The sequence below is a fragment of the Coffea arabica genome, chromosome 11e (assembly GCF_036785885.1).
Source record: "Coffea arabica cultivar ET-39 chromosome 11e, Coffea Arabica ET-39 HiFi, whole genome shotgun sequence".
In the NCBI taxonomy this organism is placed as follows: domain Eukaryota; kingdom Viridiplantae; phylum Streptophyta; class Magnoliopsida; order Gentianales; family Rubiaceae; genus Coffea; species Coffea arabica.
In genome coordinates, this window is record NC_092331.1 from 53769463 (window position 1) to 53792067 (window position 22605).

Below are 22605 nucleotides of genomic sequence, written 5' to 3' on the forward strand. Positions count from 1 at the left end.
AATCCCTTATTAATAATAACTTATTACGTGTAATTCTAGTGTACTCACGAGACCATACTTGTTATGAAAAATAAAATCATAAGACCCATTAGGAATATTCTGTGGGGTGAAATGGACCAAGTATAAGACATCCTATGGGGACATGATTTTGCTTGGAGCATAGGGTGCATTTCATTGGTGCAATTGTACGTATTCCATTGCAAAAACTATAATGCCCAAATTTTGAAGGCGCCCACTTCTCTGAGCAGTTAAACTCACGCTTACGGCTGTGCTTCTAAACCTTGAAAAGTCTAAAATCCCGAGAGTCATAAAAGTGTATGTTATCAGCTCCATATGTGCTAAAGTCCAGCATTTTTTAGGGTAACAAGAATCACGCCTTCGAGGTGTTTGCGAAAATGTTCAAGAGAACCGCGTTTATCTATTGTCAAAGGCGTACACTGGTAAATGTGAAGCTGAAATGGGTAAAAGACCGTGTCTTGGACAAGGCAGTAGCTGGAGGGAGAGAGCTCAAAGCTGCGTGTGTGCTCATCTCCCTCATTGCCTCGGACCCAGATGGTTGTATTCCCATTTACCGCCTGTCGCGTAATCGGGGACAACTTGGCCTCCCAGATGGCCTAAAAGTGTCAACTTTTATGAGAAGATACCCGAACGTGTTTGAGGAGTTGCATGTTCCTGATAGTGGAGGGACTCGAGTGCCTTGGTTCAAGTTATCAGCTGAAGCCTTAGATGTTTACCAAGATGAGGTGGTCACGTTTCAGAAATGTGAGGTGGATATTCTTGATCGGTTTAAGAAATTCATGATGTTGTGTAGAAAAAGAACGCTTCCGCTGCAGACGATTGATCAGCTGAAATGGGATCTGGGCTTGCCGTTTGATTATGAGAAATCATGGATTAGGAAGCATTCAGAAGTTTTCAAAATGGTTCAGCTAGATGATGGGCGTGAGGCCCTGAAGCTCGAAAAGTGGGATCAGAGCTTAGCGTCGTCCCACTTGGAAAGGAATTCAGGTTCTTCTGTGGCAAACAATAGGGTGTTGGCGTTTCCAATTGGATTCACGAGGGGTTTTGGTTTAAACAGGAAATGTATGAAATGGTTGGAAGAGTGGCAGAAGCTGCCATATACTTCTCCGTATGTTGATGCCTCCCATTTGGATCCTCGTACAGATGTATCTGAGAAGAGGATTGTCGGAGTGTTCCATGAGCTTCTGCACCTAACCCTGCAGAAGAAAACTGAGAGAAGGAATGTTAGTAATTTGCGAAAGCCGCTGGGATTGCCTCAGAAGTTTACCAAGGTGTTTGAGCGGCATCCAGGGATATTCTACATTTCAAGAAAGGGTGATACACAGACTGTTGTTCTTAGGGAGTCTTGCGATCGCGATAAGCTAATTGAGAAACATCCTCTTGTTGATACAAGGGGTAGATATCTTAGCATGTTGAAGGAAGGATTTTTGGAGCGGAGCAGGGGATCATACAAGAAAGATAAGATGGATGATGAATTGATGAGCTCTTTGGATTGTCAAAAGAATTTAGTCAGATTTCAATCAGAAGAAGAATCAGACTGTAGTTTCCTTTCAGAATATGAATCAGATGAAACTACTTGATGAGGATTTAAAACTTGTCAAGGCAGTTAGCATCAGTGCACGATTGGACTCTTGTGATGTATGATTTGTACCAAGAGGACTGGTCGTCTCTGTCAAGATAGCAATAGGCCGTAAAATAGAAAAATCTTGAGTAACAATAGAATACACGAGAAGTAAATACAAATTGAACCAAAACCTGAAACATTGGTTAAAGATCAGAGGGTTACGGTTGACAAAATTTTCTGCTCATAGTAGTTTGGAAAGAATAAAGTTCATGCTCAATTACCTGCTTGTTTTCTGAACTCCTAACGAAGTCAATAAAATTATTCAAAGGAACAAAAACAAAAAAAAAGTGCTTTTGTCGTATTTCCCTGTGGCTCACAAAAACTGATTTAACTGATGCAAAAACTCCAGATGAGATGTCTTTTTTGAGCTGAACAAGTACTTGGAATACCCGGCATAGTACAAAAATGCAGTTGCAAGGAGAGTGGAATTGCTCATTGGATAGTAGGCATTTTGACCTTACAAATTAAGGATTAAGAGTACACCGAATTTACATTAAGAAATATGCTCCCAGAAAACAATAGTAGTTCTTTAAGGCCCCGAAAACAAGTAATTTTGAAAACATAATTACCAGCTTCACCACTTACTTTCAAGCATAGCAAGATATAAGAGGAAACCCATAATAGAAAAGCCCTTCTTCACCATTCTCCGTTGAAAGCTTAACAAACCGCGAATAACAATATGAAGAACTATAAATCTCTCAATCAAGATTTTGTCAGAATGAAAATTTGAGTTATGTGTAGCATTCTGATTGTAGTTGAGATCAAGCCATATGGACCCTATGACGAAGAAGACTCTGGCACAACCTTACAAAACAATGTAATTTATCAAATATTAATTTCTGTACAGCTTAATTCACAGGGAGCAGACCCCTAAGAAATCTCTGATAAACCTTCTTAAAATCAAAGCTGCAAGACCTTATTAGGTCCAGACGCATGACTGTTTACTCTCCCAAAGTCCATGAACCCTTTCCTCTGTTTGGAAGAGACCAACTAGTCATGTCGGAAATATAGCATGCATAATTGTCATAGACTAACTTCTTTGCCCACTTAAGCGACATACTTGATTTCTTCTCCTCCAGTAGGTTCTCCTGTTCCATCTCCGGTATCATTGGCAAGAAGGGACCTGAAAGATGTGGAACTCATATGTCCTCCTAAATTTAGTCCTGCCGATGCAGAATCAACAAATTCGAGTTGCTTTTTGATCCACGGTGGATCACTGGCCCTAAGCCAGAGAGCTTCATCAGTAGACATGTTCTTGAAATCTGGATGATTAGGTTTTGCCTTGCTATTCCGGAAATCCTTCCACTCATATGGATTTGCAAAGAATACTTGCCATAAATGAAGCCGGTTTCTTCGTCTCTCTTCATAATCTTCACCTGAAATTGATGATAAATAAATGCTGTCAAAAAAAACACATACATAGCACACAGGGATACTGCACAACAATTCTCTTGAAGAATTATCTGTAGATGATCTTGTCTCTTAGATATATATATATATATATATATATATATACACACACACATAAACGACAGAAGATTATAAACAACATCCGACTGCAATACAATTATTAAAGGTCAGATAACCTGGTCAACACTCTGGAAAGGCCAGACCAATGTCAATATCAAATGCTGAACTCTTTATTTGCTCAATCTCCAAAAGTTAGACATTAACAAAACAAAAACCATCATAATTTTTTTACCAATAAGCACAAAAATTAACATGCATCATGAAATGTGGGAATTATAGACTGTACCTTGTACATCTACTTTCTCAGCCTGTTGATGCACTGTTTTTTCTCTCTGCTGTGCTACATAATTTAATTCCTTAGCAATAACCTACATTAGAAACAATTGACCAGAAAAAAATTAATACACATGCTATACAAAAGAAATCAATATAAGGAAATAGAAATTCCAGATGGGCACACTTAGGTACATATTCAGTGCAGATGAGTACACAAGCAGCTCAGTTCCTTTCTTGTATTTAACAATAGTACAATAGTTGATTGATAATAAATGAGCCATGTTAAATGTGTTCAAATGAATGTTCAACTTGGGCAAGGCTCGTCAGTTAATACTGGTAACAATCTCAGAGAGAGGGGGGAAAGAATCAAAAGAGCAGCAGTTCCCCAATTGATTTGAATCTGGACAAGTTTAAAACATTGGGCTGATGCTCCATGCTTTGTGATGGATGAATAGCAGGAACCACAACAAATAACAAAAAACTTGAACTCATAAGCAGATTCTAGCTGAAAAAGGCAAGCAGATATCAAGCTAAGAACCAGAACCAATGACAACCACCTTGAAAGTCATAAGCAGATTCTAGCTGAAAAAAGCAAGCAGATATCATATCAAGCTAGGAACCAGGGCCAATGACAAAAACCTTGATACTCATAAGCAGTTTCTGGCTGAAAAAGTCGAGCAGATATCAAGCTACATTGATACATGTACTTAAACAAAATCATCTCAAGAAAACATAGATAGGGGAAGCAAAAGCTGAAATTAAGGAAAGAATCCCCACTTCTCTGTCATCCAAAGCAAAAGGTCAAGTGAAATGGTTGAAGAATTAACAAACATCCACCAACTTTACCCATTCAGCCTACATCCCACAGAAGAACAATAACAGCTAGTTTGGGAGTTCAGATTTCAACGGAATCAAAAAGAAAGGAAGAGAAAGATAAATTTTCCTACGTTTGGGACTTTCAGAAGAGATGGAAAGGAAAAGAAACGAAAGGATTTTGAAGGATGTTAAGTGCTGCTACAGTGCGCAGAAAGCGAAGGAAAACTGATGGAAGCTTACAAAACTTTTTCTAATTGCCCATTTTATCCTCACAAAACTATTGAATGAAATTTTATTTACATATATATCCAAAATCATTCTACTTCCTTCTAAAACTCCCAAACAACATTAAAATCTCTTCTCTTCCTTTATATTCTTTTCTTTTCTTTCATAACTTAACATTTCCCATCTTTTCTTTTCTAACCTAAACTCCCAAACTGGCTGTAAGGCATAAGTTATCTGCCACTAGATTACACTGGCTGGTAAATGCACTAAAAACACAAAGGTGCTGGCAACATGCAATAATTAGTTGTGTGAGCTGATTAAACAAGGTTTTGGCCTCAAACAACAGAACCCTACACCGCTACAGGCACACTCGGTAGTATACCAAAAGGCACCAGTTCTGTTCAGCAGTAATATTATTTATCTCTATCAAGCAAAACACTAAACTGAAGGATTCAAAGCCTTATGATTCATTTAAGACCAAGCATACTGTGGTCAAACAACCTATCATAATTGCAGAGATTACGAATATAATTTTGTAAACGTAACGTTTCTACCTCATAAAACATCCTGGGATTACCATTTTTGTCAGCCTTCATGTATGATCCTAAATTGCCCCAAATGTATACAAAATCGTTCGGTTTTAGATGATGCATCGACATCTCTGCCATCTCATCCCACATTTTCAACAGAATCCTGTTCAATACAGAAACTCAAAAATTAAAAGGGAAAAAAAAAAGAACTCAAAAAAAGCACTATCCTAAAAGCCCACTTGATGAATCTATACAATGTTAAGAAAAAGTTACCTAAAAGTGTTTTTAGATTTAGGGCAGGCCTGGACGTTGAGCATCGTATGAACCCCATATCGATCAAAATTTTGAATTCTTTTTAACGGACGCTCAATTGTTCCAATCAAGCTAACAGAATTAGCAGGTTGCTTTTGATATTGGCTGGAGCATGGCCATTCCAGGTTCAGGGGACGACTGTTGACAGAATTCCCGCCGTATATTATGGTGGACGGGCGCTGGAACTTGAGGGCATGGTTGTACACTGGACTCGTTTCAGTCTCAGAATCATCTTCTGAGAAATAGCTCCATCTTTTTTGAGTTGTACTCGAAGGTAGAGAGGAGAAGGGTCGAGCTCGAACTTCAACTCCAACAGGATTCTTGATGGGAAGTTTCGAAGGGCTTGAGGAAAGACGAATCTTCTTGAGCAGAGTAGTGAGTTGTGAAGAAGTGGGCATACCCAACTGATTTCAGACAAAGATTTGAGAAATTTCCGTTAGATTCTAACAGTGGAAGTGGAGGAGGGTACAGGAGGATCGGGCCGGTGGTGCGAGGCGGCGGGAACAGAGGAAAGCCGGCTAGGGGTTTAAGGGTGAATTTTGTCACGTGCGTTTTTATAGTAAGAGAATAGTTTTCGAGTTTTTATTTTTTTTTGATAATATTTCGAGTTTTAGAACTAGCAATTATGAGACTTTTAATTATTATAGTGCCGAATTAGGTAAAACTTATCATTCACCATGAGAGCACCAAAGCATTAGCAAATATCGATTTTCGTCTTTGGATAGGCAAATTTTAGAGTGTTCAAAAGAAATGAAATTTTTACGTTTCTCTTCCATCTTTCTGAAACTCCTCTTCTTTCTCTCTAGAACTCTTCCAATCAAAGTAATCTCCATCTCTTTCATGGGCGAGAGATCAAATCTAATCTTTTTCTATTGGGAGGATCTACTCTCTATAGTTTTTAATCTTTTTCTATTGGGAGGATCTACTCTCTATAGTTTTTAATCTTACTCTCTATAGTTTTTAGTTTCTATTGGGCCTTTGCTCGATGTGTAAACATTTTTATTGATCAATGCAAGAGTACTATCGTTTTCGAAAAAATATATATATATATATCTTCTAGTAAGAGTTTTTTCTTTTCTATATTGTTCTAATGAGAGTTTTATTCTTTTCTGGGTTTTTCCTTATGAGAGTTTTTTAGATTTTTATCTTTGTAAAATTTGAGATTTTGTGAATCTAAAATCTAGTTTCTCAATTCTACAATTTTTCTATTATTGTCAGGTCTAAATTTTTCTGTAGACTTGAATCAGTTTTAATCAGAACTGATTGTTAGCAGACATGAATTGATGTATTGGGTTACAGTGATTCATTTAGACGGAAGATATATAAGAGCATCAATATAATCTTTATTTGTATTATTTTCTTAGATCTGTTATATCTATTAATTTCAAATCTATATATATCTGTATCATGTTTGTTTGACGGATTTTCTGCCATTAATGCAGATTTGTTTGAATGAAATGATCTTTTCTATCAAAAAAAAAGAAATGAAATTTTTCAATAGAGTGCATGGTTGAAAAATAAAAATGGCATTTGATAAATAAATGCTTAAAAAGGGCAGGACTAAGATTTCTTAATGGAGTCTCACGTATTTCAATGCAGATTAATTACCTACAGTGTTGAATTCGGTATTACTATAATTTTGAATAGAATAACCTAAATTTAAGACAATAACTTGTTTGGCATATTTATTTTGATAAATTAATCAGCTCTTTCTCTTTTTTTAAAGAGAATTACTATAAAAATGTTCATAAGTCCTAAGTAGGGGTGTTTATGGGTTAGATCCGCTTCCGAATGTCTGCATTATGCAGATCGGGTTAACTGGATATTTGATTCGTATTCGATTTTTAAAATTTAGAAAAATTTAAATTCCAAAGATAAAATGTATTATACTTTTAAAGATATAGTGATATATTGTACTTACAAATGAGTTTTTAGTCATACAAAAATAGTTTTAGTCGAAATTAATCTTATTCAAACAAATAAGATTCAATATTTCATCTACAATATTTTATCCACAAATTATATGACAATGTGTTTAAAAACTTAGCACCATATACAAAGAAAAGCCTATTTTGAAAGGGGACATAAAAATAAAATAAAATAAAAGAAACAAGAGATGGAACTATTGTAAATTAGTGAATTTATTGTATAAAAAATTCTATAAAAAATCGGATATCTGCATATTACAAAAAATGATATCCAAATCCAATCCGTATTATTCTTTGATTCGAATATGACTCGATTCGCCAAATCGGGTGTCCGCTAATTTGGATCGAATCCATCCAGATCACATCACCAGGGCTTTTTGGATCATCGAGTCAAGATGTGCACCCCCCGACTCCCACGTATGAATTTCATCCCCGAGTCCAATTGAAACTTGTTCTTGCTGTTAACAAAGGCAAAGAGGCAGCTATCTTAACAATGATCTTTTGGTTACACGTTACAATCGAAATGAGAAGCACGGTAACTAACTTCTCTTGCCCAAGAAAGTAAGTCCGTCCCGTCATCACAATCTCCTACCAATTTGCTGTTGAAAGACTCTCCCCCACAAACGCATCCAATACACGCAATTATGCCTCGAATGAATTAAAACATGCAATTGTTTTTAAAAAGAAAAAAACTAAACTAAACCAAACCAAAACCAAACCAAACTCTATTAGGTGAGCCTTAGCCAATTAGGCTACCAAATTCGTGGTAACAAAGTTGTTCTCACCTAGCAAAAGTGCATCTAGGCAATATAACATTAACTAAAAAACATCTCCATTAGGTGAGCCTTAACCAATTAGGCTACCAAATTCGTGGTGATGAAGTTGCTCTCACTTTGTAAAAGTATATCTAGGCAAATATTAACTAACTTCACTTTTCATGAATGCAATACATATCATAAATTTTCTACTATTTTTTATGAGCCGTGACTTATTGTCAATCCATTTTTGTGTTTGAAAACGATGAAACTCCCTAAATATGTGAAAACAAACCAAGATTTTATCCCTTTTCTATTTGAATAAATCTAATATACACTAACAGTGTATACACTATCACCGTTATATTTATGACATGTGTATAAAAATTGAATTTTAAATTCAAATTCTACATAATTGTCATTCATCCAACGCTGATAATTTACACACTCTCACTGTAGGAAAGATTAATTCTTTGTATTTTACAGTTTTAAAGCCTTGAGATTGGATTAAAATATTTAAATTGAGAGGGAAACTTGAAATAAGTACAGAATTCATTCATCAAAGATGTTAACGGATACTTATGCATATCTTAATAGAAAATAATTGCGGTAATTTTTATACATATCGAAAATTAATAGAAAAGGAAAATCAAAGTCTGATTTATGACTTCAAATTTTTAAAATTTAAGCACCAGCCAACCAGAGAGAATATGATAACTAACAATAAATGTGTTTCATTTTTCAAGTGGGAATAAAAAATGCAAGATCAAAAAATATCCAGAGAAAAAGGACAAAACCGTTTTCCAGGAAATGAATAGTCATTGTCTACAAGTCATTTCTACCGATTTTCATTTCTTAGTATTGAATTGCACCGGCCAAACCGACCCATGAAGGGGCCTTAACTTCCACGATTTGCAAAACAGCCACAACAATAAAGGACAAAAAAAAATAAAAACAAAGAAAACAGCCAGGACCTCTGTTTTGTGGGTTGGAGGAAGAATCAGGAGGCAGCAAAATCACAACCTTACATTCAAGAACTTAAAGCTTCAAAAAAAAAAAAATTGGAACACCAGAAATTAAAGGAAAAAAAAAAGGCAGAATCAAGAAAAAAAGAAGATAGGAAAACATCCCTTTATGCAAAATTGAAGGAGGTATATTAATATCTTATCCCTCTCTGCAAAATTCCAGGTTATATTATAAGAAACTGATGAAGCTGCACTCATCCCATCACCACAAAGAAGACTGGAAAGAGGGTATTAGTGCTTCTCATCTAAATATGTACATCTGATTAACCCCAAAAAGAAAAAAAAAGAAAAGAAAAGCTAGAAAAACCCATAAGACAAAAGGGGGGAAAAACAGAAGAAGAAGAAGAAGAGGAAGAAAGCAGGTACAAGGAAGATGAAATCACTGTCCCTAATATGATTATTTAGTGTCCAACAGAAATAGGTCTATTTTCAGCCAATCCCAAGGGTGATCTTGAGCGCTGTTGCCGACTCATGAGGGTGATTTCTTTAAGAACTGGTCTCATCTCTGGCTGCTGAAGAGCAGGATGCTTGAATTTCTCCATTTCTTGCTTGATTTTCTTGACTTGGCTGTGAACTGCCATCCCAAGATATCTATCTTTATCTTCTTTACTGTTGCTGTTGTTGTTGCTGCTGAAGTTGTTGGACATGGTAGTCTTTCTTGGCTGCTGCTCCATCTCTGCTTGCTTAACCATGGTTATATAAGATAGACAAGAAGAAAAGAAAGGAACAAAGGAAGGAAGGGAAGAAGATGGATGGAGAAAAATAACAGAACCACAAGCTTCTTGCTCCAAAACTAGAACAAAACTAACTCTTGTTTCTCTTGAGGGAGATGTGAAATGTTAGAGGGATTGCTGTATTTATATTATGGGGAATGGACATTCTGAAAAGGACACACGAGTAGTTCATGAATTGGTAGAATAGGAGGAGCTGAGAAGGTAGCAAATAATGACTTCAACAGGGGAAAGGTGTCCTGGTTGGGAGGATTTGAAAAATTGGATTTTTCTTTAGCTTTAGGAAGAGTTTATGGATTTGTGATTTGCCAAGTGTAACCTTTGGGGGCGTCTAGAACTTCTAGATTGACATTTGTTTGCGTGGCCAAGTTTGATTAAGTAAAGGATATTTCATATTTTGATCAAGAACAGGATTTTTGTGAAGGCAGGTTGACCAAAGTTTGGTGAGTTGGGATGGCTTTTTGAATCTGTGCTTGTTGGCTATTGGGTTCTTGAATGGTATAGAAAATGACCCTTCTCTGTCTGGGGTTTGCACTTTGCAAGACAAGAGGAGGCTGAGTAGATGGCCAGCCATTTGTAAACTTGGTGGCGGAGTCCTAGCAATTCCTTCACTTGACTGATTAGCGTTAATAGCCAATTGGCAGAGGAAAACTCAATACTTGAAAAAAAATGGAAAAAAAAAAAAAAACTCTTTGGCTCTTTTGGCTAGGATTTGGTTAAGTCATGATCAAGGTATGATCTCAGCATTAAAACTTGTTAGCATACATTTTCATACAAGTAATTAGGGAGCGTTTGATAATGTGGATAAGAAGACTTGACCAAAGATGACTAGCAAGTTGTATAATATGAAAGTGTTTAAATTCTATTATAGTATTGAGGGTTGTTTCAGTAAATAGAAAATTTCTTTCTTTTTATGTCTTATATACAACAAGTAGAGAGTTGGTTTCAATTGAGGTCATGCTGTATTAATAGAAACAAGAAAAGTTGGGATTTTTTGAATGATATTGAAGAGGATTATAGTTGGGACTCTTGAATTGTGCCATTCTTTACAATTAAAAGTAGAGAATCCAATGACCAAACATCATTTGCTACTAGCCTCCTACCTAATTAGAAGAAGCTTCTTATTAATAGACTGAACAACTGAATTAACCGTTTGGACTAAGAATACCACTATTTCGATTTATGGAATACTACCAAGCCAAATTGAACACTTCTTTTGAGTCTTATTTCCATTTACTTTTTGGTGATCACGAATCCATAAGAATTCTCCAATACATTATTTTAATGAATCATCTGATAATTGACAAAATAACAGTGAGTGTGTTTGGATAGTAAATTATTTGAGATAATTTTGTGATAAAAATACTGTAGCACTTTTTGATGTATGTGAGATAAAAAGGTAATTAAAAAATGTGTTGATGATGCAAGTAAGTCAGCGTGTATAAATAAGGTGTAAATAATGTGCATTCCAAGTCAGTATATATACATACATATATATTCAAAAGCTAACCAAATTGAATTATGCTCCTGAAATTAATAGCTTATCAGGTTGGTGATTCATAAGCTAGTTGTGACTGCTCTTTCACTGCAAACTTCCAGTTGAGTTTGTTTCAGACTTTTTAGTAAATTCTCCATGATTCTGTATATATATATATATATATATATATATCGCATGTATTACCATGCGGATGGTCAGTTTTCCACTCTGACCATTCATGAAACCAAATTCAAAAGTCAAAATTCCCTCCCTCCCTACCTCAAGAAGGAATAATATTGTTGAACATAATTATTCTTTGTTGAATTCAAAAGTGGACGATCTAATTTTGTTCAACATAACTTTTTAGTACAAGAAACTTGAATAATCTTTTTATTTTTGATTTGTCAAACATGGGTTTGATTTATTTTATTTGTATAATCAAAATCCAAGTAGTAATTTGATATCATGTAGAATCCAAATACCAAGATATTTATTCTGCAGTAGTCTACTTGACCCCATTTGTATATCCACTGATCCCTATCTTTTAAACCATATGATTCATGGAGAAACTTCCCCACAACTAAGCCAAAAACCTCAGCCAAAAAACAAGAGAAAACCTCAGACCATGTGTAAAATGACACCCCACATGTGTTAATCCGGATGAGATGCCAAGTTTTCGTGTAAAATACAGGCCATACCAGAGTCGTGTTTTCGCACTTCTTTGACCTTGGATTTATGTGTTATGTGTCAGTTCCATAAATGGGCACGATGTCAATGTTCTTGCAATCTTAATAAACTAATGCGTATTCAGCATTAATCTATCACTATTCCCACCCATGAATCTTCTTCTGATTGTTCTAGATAAGGTTCGTGTATATTTCTGCTGCACTACATGAATTGATTCTGACTGTCGAGTCCGCAATCCACATGCCACACCTTCCAAAATGAAGAAAAATGTATAGTGAAAGATGTAGGTAGGTAGATAACTAAAAATAAACTCGGTAAAGAACATGAAATCTACTTGTTATTATCTCTCTTTAATTAGAAAATGAATAAATGTACACCCTTCAATTCTTTGTAGATTTGTAAAATACCACAATAATTTATGAGGTACAGATTTTTTTTTACTGATTTTTTTTTCTGGCAGGGACGGGTGGGATTCAAAAAACACGGAGGGGAAAAAGATAGGATTTGAACTCGGGATCACTATTTCTTAAACGTCTCAACCTTAATCACTAGATTTATGATAGAGTAGTTTGAATTTAACCTATAATTTTAGCACTGTTGTTATTTTAATTTTGAGAGTAATAATTTTTAGATGCCCTTTCTCTCCATCACTACCATATCTTTTCTTGAAGGGACACAGCATCAAGGCATCATGACTACACGGCAAGTACACAATGGATTCTACAATCACATTAAGTAGGGATCCGGGGCAGAGCAACCGTTCCGGAAGGTGTAACACCATTTGTACACGAACAACAGCGAGTAACACTAGAACAATATTTTTATGGATCCCACACGACGTGAAAATCGAGTTACAAGGAGTGATCTGAGCCGCACAAATTTTTTTGACCTAATCATGGCCATGAACCTTCCGTCCGACAACCGTTCCAACCCCTCCTCCCATTAAGTAGTGTTAGGAAGGCATGTGAAAGTCTTCAAAATGCACACTATTTGATGTTAACGTTGGGAAATTAATTTGCATGATCATTTTTAATACAAAAAAGGTGTCAAATGAAGATTTTTTTCAGAAGTAACAGATTTTATTTCTCACAAAGGTTTGCCCAACCATGCAGCCTAACTGTCCATTTCATTGTACAAAGTCAATGACTCTTTGTTTCTGGATCAGTGTGAAATGTAAACACGGGTTTTTGGGCAAATTGGTTTAGCCGGGAATTTGAAGTTCAATTTTCAGAGCCGTGTGGAAGGATCAAACAAGATCAAAAGTTTTAATAAATTTACCGAAGAGTCAACTCCTAAAAAGTGTTGAAAAACGATATTTTTAAGTGATGAACACAAATATAAAATTTCTAAAATAAAGAAAGTGGGCTATTTTTTAATTTATTTTTATCACTGTTGTTAAATCGTATTCTCATTTAGTATAAGGGTTCCTTTATTCGAATTAATCAAAAAGCTTTTTGGCCGGTGTCTCGTGTATCCAATTGACCATTCTTCAAAGTGCTAGATTCTTGACTCATGTCTATGTACATGAAAATAAATACAAGAAGGATTCTACACCATTTTTTTTTTTGAAAGAGGAAGGATTCTTCACCTAATACTTAGCAGACATGAGACAAGTTTTTTGCCAAGTTTGTCTGTTACAAGTTTTTTAAAAACTTTAACTACAGTAATCTCAAAAAACTTTTCAAAATTTTTAAATTATACACTTCAAAATATTCAAAAAAACACACTTCAAAAAATTTTTAAAAAACTTCTACAGTAAGTTACAATAAAGTTTTAGACAAATACCCAAAAAACTCACTTGTCAAACGGGGCCATGGTCTCTAGTGTGACTTCTCTTGTATATGAATAAAATTTTTTTCCTTACCATTAGTGTAAATTTTTTATATTAACACTAAAATTTACATTTACACTAAACGAATTTAAATATTAAAATTTTTCTCATTGTAGATGTAGCATGCATTAAATTTAGGATTAATTTTTCTTAAACTGACAGTGTATATACACTAATAGTATTTGATGAATGATAAATGTGCAAAATTTAAATTTAAAATTCAACTTTTACACATATGTCATGGATCTAACAGTAATAGTGTATATACTGTATATAAGATTTACTCTTAAATTTATGAATTAATCTTTTATACACTGACAGTATATACATTATCACTATTGGACACATGACAACTCATCTGAATTTAAATTTAAAATTCAAATTTTATTAATGTGTTATATATTCGACCATGAAAGTATATACACGTCAGCATATATAAGATTTATTCAAAATCTATTACGGACTGTTTGCACTGATACCCTACGAAACATCAATCCTATATCAAATTGGATTCTTTCTAAAAAAAATTAAAGCCATAATCCAGTTTAATTTTTTTTTAACTAAGAACATATTTCTTAGATAATCATCAGAAGTAGTACGTGATCTGTGGTAATATTACAAAAATCTGGTGTTCATGTTCGCCTCCTCACTGCTTGTGTTGGTCAAATGTGGTAGGCCAAGATGGCCAAAGAATGAAAAAACTAGCCAATATTATCCAATTTGATCCTTTTTCACTTCTCAAAAACTAGAAGGTAACAAGAAATTTCTCTAAGTCAAAAAAGATTTCTAGAACAGTCGTCTTTAATTTCATTAATTTCGATTACAAAAGAGAAAACACAAAAAATCGAGAATCTTATCTTAAGAGGTCAACATTTGATTTTTTTTTTTTTAATTCATTCTAATAATGGAGAATTCAGGTTGACCAGACCAGAAATCCCCCAAATACCGACACGCGCAACGCGTTTGGCAACATTATATGATAAATGGCATTTTGGATAATCTGACCATTACTTGGGGTGACAATTTAATTGTGTCTAAGATGGAAAATTATACGATTGCGATGAAGGATCATGACGTGGCCAAACGGCAGAGGTTACAAACCTTTTAGTTCAGGCGGTTACGGTTGTTGACGGTCGGCTGACGGCAGCTTATGCGTGAAGAATCAGATTGCTTGCCACGTGGCCATGATTTTATTTCTCCTCCGACCAACTTGTGCTCTTTCCATTGGGTAGTCGACCTAAGCATATTCACGTTTAGATTTTATCCACACGCTTGATCATTTGTTGGGAGTTTTATCTTTTTTTTTGGTTACAAGTACTTGAATTTCACAAAAATTCATTTCAGGGTACATGGGTTTTAGGGTTAATACCTAGTTCAAAATTAATGTATAACTTGATCAAATTTTGCTAGCTCAACAATTGATCAGTCAAAGGTAAGAAAACATAAGATTAACGAGTTACTTAAATTTGTCTTTGTGACCATCTGCTCGAGTTACTGAAATGCTTAACTATGGGTTCTAGAACACTATAAATCGTCTAATATTGAAATCAAACATGAACAACATAGCGTTTATTAGTCTAGGTTGATTTCTCTTGGTTTTTTTTTTCCTTTTTTCTCTTTTGGGTAGCATAGAGATCTAGTTTTGATTATTCTCTTATATATTTCTTTACATTTCTTTGTTTCTTTTTATGACGGTGTTGATGATCAAAATAGCACTACATCACATATAATAAGGGTAGCATATGTTAGACTTTAGAAAAAGTTTGCATCAGTCATCTATCCCTCGAAAAAGCCTATCAACTGTCATAATTTAACTCAAGAAAATTTTGTATGTTGTCTAGTAAAACAATTGCGTCACTTGAGAAAAAGGGCTATTGTGGAAATAATGAAAAAAAGAAGCCTGTAAGCTAGAAATTGAGCAATTTACTTTGGAAGAGCATCTTGCTAGCAAACAATAATGGAACAAGATCAATGCCAAAAATTTCAACCAAACATACTATAAATTTGTGCTGAGACCCATGTGACACATCACATACACAAGATTCACAAGTTCTGTTGCATTGAAAGGCATTATTCTTGGTTCTTGATTGTTTCATAATTTTTTTGGATAAGCAATCATGATTATTTTGACATGTGTCACCTAAGATTTGCTAAAACATCACTTTCTGCTAGATTTGCCCTTTTGCTTGTGAGTCCAAGGGAGATTCATAATGATGCCTTCCAGCTGAATCCAATCTTACTACTTGGTTATGGAGATTTGAGAATTCTTTATACATACGTTTAGGGTAATTTTCATTACCATGTAGTCTTACAATTGTATATTGCTTGTAAACCCAGCAAATTGGGAATCATAACTTATGCAATATGCTTGGGAATTACTACAACTAAGCTAGAGCTTCCTTAAAAGCCTTCCTACAACAACGCCTTTCTTCTATTATGTGGGTTTTGAATCATGTTTTCTCCTTGAAATACCCATAAAATATTCATGACATGGTGTAAACCATATAGAAATTAGAAAGTTGTAGATCAATTCCCCTCAAGAACTTCTTAAAAGAAGAATTTGTAAATTTTGTACGATCAGCCGTTCATATATCTTCATATTTTTTTTTCGAGAATTTATATAATATTTGATGATCAATAAATTTATGTGAAATCATTTCAATTTTGGAGTACTTTTAGGTTGAATTCTATAGATATATAATTTTTTCAGGTCTTTTACTACAGTTAACCCTAGACAATAATTGAGCATTATTTTCTGTGATAGATTCTACCTTGCTTTTCTAAAGTGTGTGAACTTTGAAAATGAACAATTGGCATAATAGTTGGCCGTTTCTCGAATACATCTTTTAGATGCTTATGCACTAAGTTTATTGAAAATCATTTCGTTTCTTCAGTTGTAAGTATAAACATGAAAAGGGACAATTTACGTAGTACTCTATAACTTTACAAATTTGAGTCCTTGAAAAAAAAAGTTCTCTGTCTTTTCCAATAATTACTTCAATGATTGGAGCGAAGTACGGCGAAAAAAAAAACGATTAAAAGCAGAGTCTAAAGGCTGCAAAGCCATTGGTGTCCTTAAAAATATCAAGGACCAAAAAGTAGTGCCGTATTGAAGTAATGTTTACCTAAGAAATCAGAAGTTGCAACTACTTAAGTAATGCTTAAAATAACATAATTAACTTTAACTTCTTACAGTTTTCTATTTGGCATGCAATCTAATCCCTGCTTTGTTCTGCGGGCTTCAAATTCTCTGTACCCAAAATAGTCTCTGTTCCCTCTGTCCCTTATTTATACAGCTGCTATATGTTCCTAATCTTTTGTTAACCCAAATTAAAATAAATCAATAATAATTGATTTACAAGTTTTGTTAGCTCAAACGCAAGCAATGAAAATGCAGAGCAATGAAATCCTAATCCATATAAGGTAGGATATTGACATCCAAGATGTTTGGCAACTTAATTCCATTCTTGCTCTTATCTTTTGCACCTGGTAGATTATCTAACAATAAGTGACTGTGTCAAATCTCAGAAGATTTCTTCTCCACTTTGACTCATTAATTTGACTGTAATTATCCCTAATAACGTTGCTAATGAATTGTCTTAATTGTTCAACCAAACAGGGAATGAGACTCAGATTTGTGAGAAAAACAGATAAACTTCAATTAACGCAATGTCAAATTCTGTACCATCAATGCATTTATTTAGTATAATTGCTATTACTCTTCTAACATATTCATTATTAAATAATCCAGTATCTAACACCACTGGATCGCCCTGGTGATCAGGGAGGGCTCTTGGAATCTTTTTCACTGTTAAGTTTAAAATTCAAATCTTATACCTAACAGTTGGGGATAGAAAGCACGTCGTGAGAAATGGAAAGATAAGAAAAAAAAAAGTCCATTATCTAGTGAATGCTAGAGGGGAAGCCATCTTAAAAATTTGATGCTCTTTCGTCTGGATGTGGAGCTAGGAGCGGAGCTTCAATCACATTATTCTTATTTTCTGAGTACATTCAATGAAGGGACTTACCACTTCGGAAATCATGTGAATAAATGAATCCAATTGATAATTCAAAATCTCTAACGAATACTTTTAATTTCAAAAAAAATTTATTCAACACAAACCATCTGATTGAATCGACAGATTTTACAGAATTAATAATCCAGAAGAAATATGACAGCTACTAGCAAAATATTCAAGGCCTTATGGATATTTTTGAAGATTAAAATCCATTGTATATCAACTTCTATGATCTATCCATGAGAAATTTTTTTATTAGGTGATGACAAGAAATTACGCCAGAACCTTACGCATCATAAATTCCTGCAAATAAAATGAATTATTTTCCCTTTCCCCTGAATAGTCTCTAACCGTTGGATAATCTAGCAAGAAGAAGAAAGATGTTCGACAAGAGAGCCCAGTTTCAACTTTCAAGCCCGGCTGCAGATTGATGCCCAATGATAATTAGACTACACATGCCTAATGGCGGACTGACCCATATCCCTTTTTTTTCAGATGCCCGATGATAATGAGACTACACATGCTTAATGCCGATTCAATCCGGGACTGACAGGCTTTTTAATTTTTGAGAAGGGTGGGACTTAACAAACGAGGAAGGGACAGGGAATTTGAATCCAGAATTTTTCCTTGAAATCGTCTATCTCGAATTTCATTTCTGTCGTATTTGTTTTGTCCCTAATTAATTGTCACGTGTATTGATTAATAACTCTAAGAATTTTATTATGATATGTCCAATAATCAATAACTCTTAGAATTTTATTGGGAGTAAATTCAGTGGGAGTAAATTCAGCAGTACAATACACGTGATAGTTAAATAAAGACAGATTAGAGACAAAATTCCAGAGAGATGATTTGAAGCGTAGAATCTCTAATTTGTGAGGGTCCAATCCATTTAATTAGCGGCTCGATAGATACTATCCCTTCTTTTTGGGTGGGGCAATGGTTATTTTTTGAAAGGGTCACACATATCGAAGTTAATTTTCTGCTTTTTACCATTTCTTGAAGTTTGCTCTAACATGACAACACAGTCCAATATTGATCACTAGTTCATCCTGACCAGTAGTGTGGTTGTATGGTAGTACAAAAAATTGGTTTTCCACTAGATTCATTAGCATCATTTTTTGTTTGACTGACAAGTTCAATCATATTTCTAAGCAACTTCTTGTAGATACTGATAAAGTTCCTGAGCTCTGGACAGCATGATCATACGACCGGATCCAGCTATGGACTTCACCTCTTCAGGAGGGCTATGTTCGATCATAAACCTCTGAAATTCTTTCCCCAACAACTTGGTCATCTTCGCAGAGCACAAAGTCCCTTTTAATTGAACCATACTTTTCTTCTGTTAGCAAAGATTCCTTTGCCATGTCCTCTATAAAGAAAGGATGTGGTCTGACCAACATCTTTGCTAATTCTATGTCCTGCATGCAAAAGTAAATTAATCAGTGAAACGCGACCGATAAAATCAAAGTTCAGTCTAACGTGCAAAATGTATATACAAGCATATTAGTCTGATGTGACCAAAGGCATGTTAAGATAGATAAAATCGTGACCATCTGTGTTGTTTCAGCATTCATCATATCAATATCTGTATTTATTGTATTTTATGTCTACATTTGTTGTATTAATTTTACATTCTGGATTAAAGATTGACATCTTTGAATGTTACAATTTCTTTAGACGGGATCTTCTATTTTTACATACATTGTACGCCGATATAGGTGACCATTCTATCAAATTGCATAGTCTTTTTCTATCTGTAACTACAATTCTAAATGGAATTAATCATGACTTAGTTGACCAGTGTTTAAATGGTTTCTATTACTTTTCTTGATCCTTAGTTGATTGGATTGGCGGATGAGAGTCAAATTTCTAACCTTATGGCAGTAGCACTATGTGGGTTGGACATCCACCTATTAGTCGACCAGCTTAATAGCCAGAATTTTAGTACTTTGTATACTTTTCAACAGCTAGTGTGCAAAAAATTATTTGGTTTGGTAGTTAAGTTTAATTGGTCGTGTCATTTATCTGAGCAACTGATCACTTTCAATCAATTAGTAGGGACTTTACAAAAAGTAAATTATAATTTGACCATAGTGCAAGGAGAAATATTTTCTTTAATTCACCATAACATGCAAATGTTTCGATTGAGTCCTTCAACTTAAATTATAAATCCTTTATGCATCAATATATACATTCTGTAAATTGACCCTAAAATCTCCAATTGAGAAATGATCACTTTCACATTTGCACCACAAATTTGCAAGACCATCCTCTTAACAAAGTTTGTAAGAGGGATAAAAATAAAGTTGATTCAAATAAACCGATGACGGATTAATTAATGTTTAAGGTGATTGGAAGAAAAAATATGGACGGAGAAATTAAAAAGAAAATGAATTTTTGGAAGCGTTGATTCCTGCATTTCACATGATTTAGAGGGCTTTTATTGGAATTAATTCGGACGACAGTTAAAATTAATGATAAGGGATTAATACCTCTATTGCACAGGGTTGATACATTTTTGCAATGTAATCTGAACCAAGGACAACTGAGTTTGGCAGATTTCCATCACCTTGATCAAATGTAAACTTGCCGCCCATAACAGCCTCCATTGGGGTTCTCTTCAAATACTGCAATCCAAAATATTCAAACGTCAAAACTACCACAAAAAAAAAAAACTCTTGCTCAGTAGGTGACGGTAACACAAAAGAATAAGCAAATTTTGTTACGTTCTCATTGACCACCTCTTGAATAAAAACTACTGGCGGTTCTTTGAAATGGGGCAAATATGCTGAAACAAAAACAGCCACTGAAATCTTTCGAGGAAAACTCTGCATGGCAAGAGAAATGCATAGGCCACCATAACTGTGGCCAACCAACGCAAACTTTTCTTCATCAGATAGGGAGGCCATGAAATCCATCAATGGCTTCACATAATCAGACATTGAAGCAATCTCTTCAATCCTTTTGGGATGAACTCCACATGCACCAAGGTCCAATGCAGTGACTTGATGACCTGCCAATTTTTACAATGTAACAAGTTTGTGTCACCTCCAACCACCATGGCAAATCCCATGAACAAGAACAAAATGGTTTTTTCGTGTCCTTTCCATTTGATATTTTGATCTTTGTGAAAATTGGATTTCCTCTGATGAAGGGTTGGGTGATTGCTTTGTAGAATTTGAGACAGTGGGAAAACAAAAAAAAAAAAATTTTGATTGGAGAATATTAACTATGATCGGATTTTTTTTTATAATAAAAAATTTGGATAAATTTGGCTCCAATTAGCCATAGTTGGATATGATAAGTACAAAATGACAATTGACAAGTCATGTATGGAGCAAAGAATAGTCCATTTTATGTTTCTTTTTTAGACAAAAGGAGGTAATTAATTGGCCAAGTGGTAAAGCGCTATTATACTTTTACATAATCCAATCACCATTTCTTCGAGTTTTATGTTTGAAATTTTGAAGCTTCGTCTAGAATTTCTTCATTTGACTTTGTAACAAAATAAAATCATGTATTTCTCCATTTTTTAAAAATACGTTAGATGGCCAAAGGCTCATTACAAGATATCCCCATTACATCAAAATTCCAAACCTCCCTAACAGATTCAGGTGGTTCAATTAGAATTCGCAATCCAGCATCCTTCTTGTAAGAAGGTAACAAAATAAAATCATGTATTCGTTCAATTTCTTGGTCCGGAGATGCCAACTTCCACCTTTATCTTTATAAGAAGATAACAAGGTTCAATTTCTGTAAGGAAGCAGTATTCCTTATTTATTTTTTAATGATGCATCATTCTTGTATCGAAGGCTTGGTATATATTCCTTATTCTTTATTATTTTATTTGATAACATTTAAAATTTACATCTCTCCCTCCGATTATGCGATTTGCCATCAAAAAGAGGAAAAAAAAAAAGAGAAGGTTGACTAAATTACAAATCCACCTATGCCTACGTTGATTAGTTGACTAAATTAATTTTATCTGCATTAATTATTTTGGTTTTCACATATAAACATATACATGTGAACATTATAAAGCGTGTCATTTTTTTTTTTTTATTACAGTGCAAATGAGAGGACTCGAACACAGGGTCTCTCATTTACACTCTTTCTCGCCGAACAGCTCAACTCATTCCTCCCCAGTAAAGTGTGTCGTTAAGTAATGGTCTGGCTTTGAAACAGTCATTGTTTGACGGTAGCAAGTGTAAAATACATTTTTTTTTTTGAAAAAGTTTTAAATTGTAGACATTTATTTGACATTTTAAATTGAATAAAAAAGTAATGACATTATCAAAACAAAATGAAAAAACATCAATCAAAATAAGATACGATACATACTACTTGCAAAGTAGCTAAAATTATTTAGTATAATGGAACGAACTCGTCTTTGTGAGGGAAAAAAATGAAATAAAAAAGAGAAATTAAACGAACAAAGGAGTTTGCCATCTGCCACAAAACATCCAGAGGGAAGCAAGAAGTGGGTGGGATTCATGCCCAATAAACACATAGTTGGCCGAGTTCTCTTGTGTTGGGTTTGAGCACTTCTTTTAGACTTCTCGCACTGGGTCTTAGTCATTGGGTTTCATCAACTTAGACGAGGTGTTTTGGCCCGTCCTTAGAGGCCTTTGTTTCATGTAATTAAACAAAATAAAAAAGGAAAAATTAAATAAATCTCTCCTCTGTTTTCTGCAACATTTGGGGATCTCCTCTCTTGATTACAAAATTATATGGAAAAAAAGAGTTTTTATTCTTTCCTAAAAGGAAGAAAAGGAGAGTTATATTCACAAAAATTGAAAACTTCCTGCAAATGTGATTTTTATTTCAGGCTTTTAATTTTCATCTATCAAAATAAAACTTCCAATGGTACATTTATCA

At 34.4% G+C, this 22605-nt stretch overlaps 3 protein-coding genes across 3 annotated transcripts; 1 reads left to right on the forward strand and 2 right to left on the reverse strand.

Moving 5' to 3' along the window:
* The first annotated feature begins 104 nt into the window (after positions 1–104).
* On the forward strand, positions 105–1829 carry LOC113717582 (protein WHAT'S THIS FACTOR 9, mitochondrial-like). Its single transcript, XM_027242334.2, has one exon. The coding sequence runs from the start codon at positions 396–398 to the stop codon at positions 1596–1598; it is 1203 nt and encodes a 400-aa protein (XP_027098135.1). The 5' UTR covers positions 105–395; the 3' UTR covers positions 1599–1829.
* A 493-nt stretch (positions 1830–2322) lies between these two features.
* On the reverse strand, positions 2323–5836 carry LOC113717900 (protein OSB1, mitochondrial). Its single transcript, XM_027242742.2, has 4 exons — positions 5233–5836; positions 4984–5122; positions 3399–3480; positions 2323–3018 (listed from the first exon to the last, which is right to left on the reverse strand). Exons 1-4 carry the CDS (start codon positions 5667–5669, stop codon positions 2690–2692), a joined length of 987 nt encoding a protein of 328 aa, XP_027098543.1. The 5' UTR covers positions 5670–5836; the 3' UTR covers positions 2323–2689.
* Positions 5837–18971: 13135 nt separating this feature from the next.
* Positions 18972–21306, reverse strand: LOC113718520 (methylesterase 10-like). The gene is made up of 4 exons (XM_027243421.1): positions 21294–21306; positions 20454–20740; positions 20220–20354; positions 18972–19145 (listed from the first exon to the last, which is right to left on the reverse strand). Exons 1-4 carry the CDS (start codon positions 21304–21306, stop codon positions 18972–18974), a joined length of 609 nt encoding a protein of 202 aa, XP_027099222.1.
* Positions 21307–22605: the final 1299 nt, after the last annotated feature.